This window comes from Trachemys scripta, chromosome 4 (assembly GCF_013100865.1).
Source record: "Trachemys scripta elegans isolate TJP31775 chromosome 4, CAS_Tse_1.0, whole genome shotgun sequence".
Taxonomy (NCBI): domain Eukaryota; kingdom Metazoa; phylum Chordata; order Testudines; family Emydidae; genus Trachemys; species Trachemys scripta.
The window spans coordinates 121221824-121231504 of NC_048301.1; the positions used below are offsets into that span (position 1 = coordinate 121221824).

At 55.0% G+C, this 9681-nt stretch overlaps 1 protein-coding gene across 1 annotated transcript; it reads left to right on the forward strand.

Moving 5' to 3' along the window:
* Positions 1 to 3700: 3700 nt before the first annotated feature.
* LRRC55 (leucine rich repeat containing 55) lies at positions 3701 to 9257 on the forward strand. The gene is made up of 2 exons (XM_034767078.1): positions 3701 to 4557; positions 7028 to 9257. Exons 1-2 carry the CDS (start codon positions 3888 to 3890, stop codon positions 7261 to 7263), a joined length of 906 nt encoding a protein of 301 aa, XP_034622969.1. The 5' UTR covers positions 3701 to 3887; the 3' UTR covers positions 7264 to 9257.
* The last annotated feature ends 424 nt before the right edge of the window (positions 9258 to 9681 follow it).

A 9681-nucleotide genomic window follows, 5' to 3' on the forward strand; every position in this document is an offset into this window, starting at 1 on the left:
TGGTGAGATCGCTGTTCGTGGGGTACCGAGTCCCCCCCAACTTGTTTAGGATCTCGTCAGGCCCAGGCGTGTGGTAGGCACCAGACACTGGGCTTCCAATAGGCCACACAGAATCGGATCGACCCATCTTTCCTGGGTGCCAGCACCATGGGAGAGGCCCCAGGGTTGGTGGATGGCTGGATCACCCCTAAAGCCAGCATGTCTCTGACCTCTCCCTCCAGGGCCTGGCCTGTGTTCCCAGTTACCCTGAATGGGGAACACCTGATGGGAAGACTGGCTCCCATCTCCACCCAGCGGACAGCTTGTTTAGTGAGCCCAGGGCAGTTGGAAAACAGTTGTTGGTACGAATGCAGCGTCTCTCTGATCTCTGCCTGCGGGGCAGGGGTTAGCTGGTCAGAAAGGGGTATTGATTCCAGCAAGGGGCCAGCTCCGGTCTCCCAGTGGCCACACATGGCCAGTACCAGCCTCTCCCTGTCACAGAACAGCTCCATTATGTGGACACGGTACACCCGGTGTCTGTGAGCCCGGTGGGGCAGTTCCACCACATCGTTCTCCTCATTCAGCTGCTTTATGACCTTGAAGGGCCCGTCGCAGGCACCTTATTCTTCCTCACCACTTCCTTCCTGGCCCTTCTTTATTCATTCTCGTCTTCATTTTTTCACCATCTCTCCCTTTCTTCCCCCATGGCCTCTGTCTCCACATCCCTGTTTGCATCCGCTTTGGCTCACTGCTCACTCTTCTCTCTGCCTCCCCCCCCCCCGCCCGTCTGCCGGGCCCCCCCCCCCCCCCCCCCACCCCGCTTGTGTGTCTGTCTCTCTCTGTGTCCTTAGGATCCCGTGGGTGGCATTGATCCCCGCCGTTTGCTTCCTCCGTTTTCCTCTCTCCGCTCAGTGGGGTCTGCAGCTAGCTCCCCTGTTGCTCAGAGATGTGGAGGCAGTTGCTAAGAGACAGTGCCACGTCAGTACCTGGCCCTCGAGGGGAAAAAAAAAAAGATTGAGAGAGAAAGGAGGAGGAGGAGGAGGAGGAGGTGGGGAAAGACCTGGATGAATTAACAGACTCAGCAGCAGCTGCTGCTGCAATTCAAGGAGAGACACTGCCATTCCCTCCACTTGTCTCACACCCACTCCTCTGAAGAAAGGGATGGACAGACGCACAGACGGACAGGGAGAAGGGCAAGGGGGAGCTGCCAGGGGTGCTGCCTAAGGAGCCAGAAGCCACCGAGGAGAGGAGACGGACGCCTGCTGGGCTGAAGAACATGGGGACGCGCAGGAAGAGGGGAGATACTTGTCTGCATCGCAGCTGCTTTGCGGATCTGCTTGGGCCGGAGTGAGTATCTGGCTTGTGCTAATTGGACCGAGTACAGGGGGCGGGGTAGAGGAGATGGAGAGGGGGCTGGGAGTGAGTGTGCAGGCTGGGTGTGTCCTAAAGGGCGGCGGCCGGCTGGGTGTGCGTTTGTCCTGTGGGTCTGTGCGCCTTGAGGACAGGGCGTGGACAGTGCAGGAGGGTGAGCAGTGGCTGTGTGGCGGTAGGTGTGCTGGGGCCCTAGGGGAGAAGGGGCACCTGCCTGAGAAGTGGAGGGCAGAAAGCGCTGGAGGGTGGACTGGTGAGCGGCTTTCCTGGCCGAATGGAGTGGGGCTGGTGGAGGTGCTGTGCTGGGGTGGGGGGGTAGAAGGGAAGGCAAGGTGTGAGCTGGAGCACAGGAGGGCGTGTCCCTGGGAAGAGCGATGGAGAGAAAGAAATATGGCCAGACAGGGCGAGTGAGACAAAAAGGGAAAGAGACTGGAATAGCGGAGGGTTCTTCAGGTCACTGATGGGCCTCAGCAGGGGTGGAAAGCGGCCCAGGACTGGAAGAGCAAGGGGTGCTAGCTGGGAGGCATCAGGGGCTTTTGCAGAGCCTGAGGGAAGTCCAGGATTGGGACAGCAGGCAGCCTGCAGGGCAGGATCTAGAGGCACTGGCAGAGCTCTGGGTGGAGGCCTTGGATTGACAGAGTAGGGGGTGATGCAGAGCAGGGAGGAGCATCGGCAGGGTGGTGTGGGGTCCAGGGACAGCCAGAGCTTCCGGGCAGGACTGAAGGATCAGAAAGGTTGACAGACGCTTCATCTCGGTATTAGGGTCTTGCTTTGCCCTTGGCAAGTCATGCAGAGCCCCATTTCTTTAGCTGACTAGGCCTTTACCTCTTAATCCGTGCCTAGGTTCGTGGGGCTTCAGCAGAGCTGCATGTGTGTGAAGCGAGCCCAGGGCAGGGCAGGATTGAGGGTCATCAACAGAGCAGGGCTCAGGAGGGGAGCTCAGAGCAGAGGAGAGGCAACGGCAGAGCTATGGCTGTGGGGGGGACCCAAGGCTGGAGAAGCAGGTCAGAACTGAACGGCACTGACAGAGCCGAGTGGGGTACGATAGAAGAGAGCGGGACTGAAGCAGAGTGAATAGGGTGAAAGGACAGGGAGCGATGCAGACAGGCAGTGGAGCTGAACAATGAGTTAGAGAGACTGTGAGGTGATTCCCTGCCGTTCCCTCGTCTCCTCCCACGGCTGGAAGTTGAAGTGAGACAAATTCAGCCTGGGAATAAGGTGCACATTTCTAACAGGGAGAATAATTAATCATTGGAATAATGTACCAAGGGTCGTGGTGGATTCTCCATCACTGACAATTTTTCAGTTAAGATGGGCTTTTTTCTCTGAATGCTCTACGCTAGGAATGATTTGGGGGCCATTCTCTGGCCTTCGCTAGACAGGAGTAGGGTGACCAGATGTCCCGTTTCTAAAGGGACAGTCCTGTTTTTTGGGACTTTTTCTTATATAGGCGCCTATTACCCCCCACCCCCTGTCCCGTTTTTTCACAGTTGCTGTCTGGTCACCCTAGAGAGGAGGTCAGACTAGATGATCACAATGGTGATCTGGCCTTGGAACCTATGAGTGTATGAACACACTAGCTGGTTGATAACCTTGTTGCTGAGTCTTTGATTCCTCTGTTTCCTTGGCAGGTCACACAGCTGGAGCCCTGTTGCTGCCTGTTGGGAGGGAGACTGGGAGTGAAAGATAAACCAGCTGCTGATACCCCAGGACTCCAGCCCCCTCCCTTTCCTCCTGGAACCCCTCTCCCCACATCCTAGCCCCACTGGCCTCTCCCAGACTGCAGAAATCACAGCCTCAGAAAGGGCTTATTTTCAGCCTTAGCGTCTCCTGATTGTCCCAGGCACAAGCCACCCAAGGAGTCTATATCATTGGGCTGATGTTGAGGGCTCCAGGATTTTGACCATCCAAGCGAAGAACCTATTATCTGGATTTCAAATGCTGTTCCTCTGCTCGGGCACTAGAGACCTAAATGACTCCAGGAAAAGGCCCTGTGGCTCCGGCTGAATCGGAGCTGGATTTGCTTTGCAACTAAAATATACCTTTGGTTTCAGTGAGGTTAAATTCCTTGGCTTGGCTCCATCTCAGCTTCAGCGAGACGGGAATTCATTCCCAGCAGACAAATGCGTGAAAGGGAATGAGAACGTTTTTTTCATGGGCTCAAACCATTATCCCAGGGGTGTTGATGCACTGGAAGAAAAAATCCCTGATTTTAGTTGCTTTCCTCCCATTTTTGATCACTTGAAGGTGCAGACTGATGGATATAGCTACGTTTCTCTTTGCTTTCCACTTCACACCCTTTAAAGGGTGACGAATGGGCTACTAAAGGGTTGTCCGAGGAGTCGGGACCCTGTCGTTCCTGGCCCACCCTTCACGGTGCATGGTGTGCTAGTGACAGTGGCCCTGGCATGTGATAGACAATGGCACTAAGGTCTGGCCTTCCCCTGCACCCAGCATGTAGCCACCTTCGTGCATGAGTGACTCCCACTTACTCCTTGTTCTGCCTCCATGCGACATGTTGCTCGTGACCAACTAAAATGGGCACAGGCTGCACTTGGCTGTGGGGAGAGGGGCCCATGTCCCGCCACTCCTCTGCCATGCTCCTGACCCCTTTCCTGATTGCCATGGCAATGGCTTTCTCTGAGGCCAGCGCCAGCTGCCCCGTCCTCTGCACCTGCCGCAGCCATGTTGTGGATTGCAGCGGGCAGCGGCTCTTCTCAGTGCCCCCCGACCTGCCCCTAGACACCAGGAACCTGAGCCTGGCACATAACCGCATCACCACCATCCCGACGGGCTACCTCACCTGCTATGGTGAGCTGAGGGTGTTGGACCTAAGGAATAACTCCCTGGTGGAGCTGCCCGCCGGGCTCTTCCTGACTGCCAAGCGGCTGGCCCACCTGGACCTGAGCTACAACAACTTCAGCCACGTGGCCGCTAATATGTTCCAAGAAGCCAACAGTCTGGTGAGGATCGACCTGAGTCACAACCCGTGTCTGCGAAAGGTGCACCCCCAGGCTTTCCGGGGGCTAGCCCAGCTACGTGACCTGGATCTCAGCCATGGGGGGCTGTCCTTCCTCAGCCTGGAAGCCCTGGAGGGTCTCCCGGGGCTGGTGACCCTACAGATCGGGGGCAACCCCTGGGTTTGTGGCTGCACCATGGAGCCGCTCCTGAAGTGGCTGAGGAATCGTATCCAGCACTGCACCTCAGGTATGTGGCACAGGATGGGACCTTGTGTGAAGGGAAAGTCCTCTGTCTCCTCCCAATGCCAGCCAGAGGATCCAAGGCAGCAGGCCCAGATCCAGAGAGGAACCTGTTCAGAGTCCTCTACAGGGGGCACAGAATCCAGTCCTGGTGTTCTGCTCTAGTGGACTGCAATTAGAGGCCACTCCGGGAGGCACTCCCTGGAGGTGCAACCCCAGAATCCATTTCAAGTGAAACTGGATGGGCCCCCTTAGAATAGCAGAGGGGAGGCTGCAGGTCAGGATTGAGGCACGTTGGCAGAGCTGTGTGTGGAGAGAACCAGTAGCGTAGCTAGCGGGGTGCAGGGGAAGCAGTCGGAGGAGCGGGGGATGCGCGGCATGCACCCGGAGGAGCGGGGGTGGGGGGCACAGCGTGGCCGGCAGCGGGCATGGCCGGAGGAGCGGGGGGGGGGGCGCAGCATGGCGGCCGGCAGCTGCGGCCGAAGTACTGAGGGGGGGCCACGGGGGTGGCACGGCAGGGCCGAAGGAGCCATGGGGGGGAGGGGCAGGGCGGCCGGAGGAGGAGCCAAGGGGGCGTGGCCAGAGGAGGAGGCAAGGGGGGGCGCCTTTTTTATATTTGCTCCCCCTCCTCTTAGAAGCTGGCTATGCCACTGGAGAGAACCCGGGGCTGAGATGGAAGGAGGCTGTATGTTGGGACTGAGGGGGTGAACAGAGCTGTGTGTGTGGGGGACAGGGGGGAGGCCCAATGCTGGAATAGTAGGCCGGGATGTGGATTGGGACCGAAGAGCATTGGGATAGCTGTCGGGGGAGCCCAGGCATGGAATAGCAGGGCAGGCTGCAGGACTAGATTGAGAGGCGTTGGCAGAGCTGTGTGTATGTCAGGAGACATGGACTGCAATTGCTGAACGGGTACGGGAGGACATAGGGTAGGGGGATTAGACATAAAAGAGTGGTTGCTGCAGGGCAGGAGAGAGATGCACCAAACTGGGTGGGAATGGACTCTGCTTGAACCCACTGGTCTTGTAAGGTGTGGCTTTGTCTATCTCTGTCTTTGCAACGGCAGATCCACAGTCAGCAATGGGACCCCATAAATCTGCATGTCCTACCTGTCCTCCTGTCCTCTTTTGATTCTTGTGCTATTAATTAGTTCCTGCCCTTGTTGCTGATCACACAAGCTGCTGACTGTAGGAGCTGTGGTGGGAGGGGATAGTTTTCCTGGAGTTCCTGCAGCTGCAGTACACCCTGACTCCATCTAAACACCCTCTCTCAGGTCTGAGGGTCCCCTAGCACTGCTGATCCTCATTGCATTCTCCAGTGAGCCCTTTGAGTGAATAACAGCAGCGATTGCCGTGTAGGGCTCTCTCCTATCCTACATTGGATAAGATTTCCCCACGTGGAGGACTTCAGGATAACAACACACTTCAGTCTGATAAAACATCATTATCTGGTGACCTTGTCTCATGGAATCATAGAATCATAGACTATCAGGGTTGGAAGGGACCTCAGGAGGTCATCTAGTCCATTATGCCATTTGGAGGCTGGTGATGGGAATGCATTGTGCAAAGGGGACATACTGTTGTGACATTGTAGTTCTAGTGAATTTATCTACCCCCATCAGTTTTGCACCCGTCTGCCTAGTATCATGGCACCAGGGCCAAAATTATCCCAAAACACCCAATAATTTGGAGCATCTCCAATTTTGGATGCCCAGTTTGTGTCCCTGATTTTCAGAGGCAATGGACACTGCAGTTCTCATGGAATTCAAGCAGAGATGGAGGTGGAAAACCAGGCCCCATGTATCTCAAGTTGAGCACCCAAAACCTGGAAGCACCAAAATTGAATGGACACATTGGAGAGTGACATTATGAGGGTGCCGTGTCCTGACGTGATCACCCTTGAGTTGCATCATGATGATGTTGAGCTGGGTTTTGTTCCATGACCTCACGTCACATGGGGGTTTGGCAAGATCTCAGCTTTCAATGCTGCCCATGGTGACGTTACACTGCAACACAGTGTCACAGCCGTGGTTACTGGTGATATGCTGTGACATCATGATGGAGGGTTATGACTGGCATTGTGATGCAGGTGTGCTGCATCATGACTATGTTATGAACGTCACCACGGCAACCTCTGACTACCCCAGAGGACAACACTGAAATAGGGTCATCATTACCATCCAGAAACTCCAGGCAGGAGAGAAAGCTACTAACAAGGATTATACTTTGTGCCTTTCATTCAAGGATCTCAAAGCCCTTTACAGAAGTAGGTGACTGTTATTAGCCTCCTTTTACAAACGGTGAAACTGAGACACAGAGAGGCTAAGTGACTTGCCCAAGGCCACACAATGAGTTTGCATCAGAGCTGGGAACAGATGGATATTGGACCTGCTAGAGCCAATGTTACCTGTGTGGGGTAAAGGGATACTTCCTGTGTATAGGACGTTCTCCTTTCTCTCATCTACCTGTTTCTCATTGCAGATTCCCAGCTGGCCGAGTGTCGTGCCCCACCCGAGGTGGAGGGAGCCCCCTTGTTCTCACTGACAGAGGAGAGTTTTAAGGCCTGCCACTTGACCTTGACGTTGGACGATTATCTCTTCATTGCCTTCGTGGGCTTCGTGGTCTCTATTGCCTCCGTGGCCACCAATTTCCTGCTGGGCATCACTGCCAACTGCTGTCACCGCTGGAGCAAGGCCAGCGAGGATGAGGAGATATAGGTGCACGCTCCTGGCCACAGTGCCCTTCCCCCAACGGCTGGGGAGATGCCGTTGAGAGCTGGGGCTGGCTGGCTGTGCTCCACCACGATTCATGCCTGGTGCTGTCACAAGCTGCTCCATCCTCTATCCGCAGCTGCAGCCGGCTGGGGATACTAACTCATCTCTGATCCCAGTCCCTTCTGATCCCCCAGCTGCTGTGCCCAGCGGGGCAAGGCCTGTGAGGCAAGGAGATCTAGCCGTGCCTTGTACTAGCCTCTTCACACTGCCGGCGGCATTGGAGACAGCCAACGAGCCAAGGCCCAACGCCACTCGCAACATGGATGGGCTGCCACAACCCATGTCAGTCTCCAGTTCTCTTCTTCATCATGTTCTGCACACTCATATGCAAAATCCACCTCCGCACATGCCCCCCCTTCTGTGCCAGCTCTTGCACCACATCTCACTAGCAGCCTAAAACGAGGAGTTGGGCGGGGGAAGGGAATGTATATGGCAAACGTCAAGTGGATTTGCAACAGCCGTAGCTCTCCAGGGTTGGACAGCTATAGCCCATCAGTTCTGTTTGCGGCTGTAGGGACTGCGGCCAGGGACACTGTGGTATCCAGAGTTGTAGTACTAATACGAGGCCTGAGATGTGGCATCTCTGAGGGCCAGAAAGGCAGGTTTAACTCTGAGGAATGGCCCCACCACTGAGACGTACCGTTGTATGGTTGGAGGAGATGTCAGAGCAAGGGTCTGCTGTTTTCTAATTGGTCCTTGGCTAGATGGCCATTGGTGTTGAGGGAGATCTGCCTGTGCATGGTTCTCTAGATGCAGAGTTGAGTTGAGAAGTCAATAGGTCAGTGGGACACTAGAGTTTGAACTTGGTCTGTCGCTCAAGACTAAGGGTCAGGGCAGGGGTGAGGTGTACTGGCAAACCTGAGGGGGAAGTATGAGATGGAGTAACAGGGAGGCTGTGGGTTAGGACTGAAGGATGTCAGCAGAACTGGTGGGGGACCCCAAGGCTGGGACAGCAGGGGGGCCGTGGGTTGGGATTGAGGCACAGTAACAGAGCTGTGGATGAAAGGTATCAGCAAAGCTGAGGGTTGGGGGGAGACCAGCACTGGGACAGCAGAGGGCTGCAGGTCAGGCCTGATGGGCATCACCAGAGCAGTGTGTGAACGGGAAGCCCAGGAGTGGAATAGCAGGGGGACTATAGGTCAGGATAGAAGGGGATTAGCAGAGCTGTGGGGGAAGCCCAGAGCACTGGAATAGCAGGCAGGGTGCAGTTGGGATTCAGGGGTATTGGCAGAGCAGGGGGACGAGAACTTGGGATAGCAGGGGGGCTGCAGGCTAACACTGAGGGACATGAGCAGGGCCTAGGATTCGACTAGAACGCTGTGCCCCAGAGGAGGATTATGGTGCAGTCTCAGGGCTGGAACAGCAGGTGGTGCTGCCGGTCAGGTTATAAAAGTGCTATGACAGTGCGAGGGGCTACTCTGTACTGGTGCTACCCAAGTAGCTCTAGCTGGAGTGCTCTATTTCTCCCCATTGTGGACATTAAAATCACAGATTGAAAAACAAACATGCTTTTAAAAAGAAAGCGAGAGACCATCTGCTCTGCCCTAGCAACTGCTCCGCTTAGTCCGTCTGTCTCCACCTGCCTGGAGCATCTGGCATTAGCTCCCCAACCCATCCCTCCGCAGTGGGTAAGTGGTTATTAGCCTCGCATTACAGCTGCGGAAACTGAGGTACTGAGCGATTGGCATGACTTTCCGAAGGCCACATGGGCATAGGCGGGGGGAGAACCCACGATGCCCAGCTCCTGCCATGCTAACCCCAGCACCCGCAGCCACCCCCCAGTAACATATCTAAGAACTGGATCGACGCGACCAAGAGCATTTGGGGACAATGGCTCATTTTTGGGACTCGCTCCACCCAACATCAGCTGCCACTGGCGAAGTTGGATGTAACTTTTCTTTCGGAAGGACAATGCAAATAAAGGACACTATAGCCAATGAAAGCCTATAACCATGTCTTAGAGAACTCTGTGTGCTCTGATGTATAGCCAATGTATTTTGACACTTGTATATTTTTTATTTTTTGCATAGAACTAGGACCAAACCCAATGCCAAATGCCAATTTCCAGATTATGTTCTTTGGTCTTGCCACCACCGGCAAGTAAGGAGGCAAAAATCTGTCCGTGTGCGACAGATCCCTTTAAGGAGCTGGTTTTTACATGGATGGCAGAACTCGCTGCAACTGATCCAAACAGGGCTAAGAAATGAGAAGCCTTTAATCACAGGGTAGATTTACATTCCATTGTCATTCGCACATAAACCCGAGTCCACAAAGGTTCCGGTCATCTAGCTGTCAAGAACTGGGAAGAGCACACAGGTAATGTAGCAGTTTCCTCATCAGAATCATTTGCCCTCCCCTAGC

Bases quoted from the DNA above. Each gene is read 5' to 3' on its own strand.
- LRRC55 (XM_034767078.1), top strand. From the start codon at position 3,888: ATGGGCACAGGCTGCACTTGGCTGTGGGGAGAGGGGCCCATGTCCCGC. The intron at 4,558-7,027 runs GTATGTGGCACA...TTCTCATTGCAG, and splicing joins TATCCAGCACTGCACCTCAG to ATTCCCAGCTGGCCGAGTGT.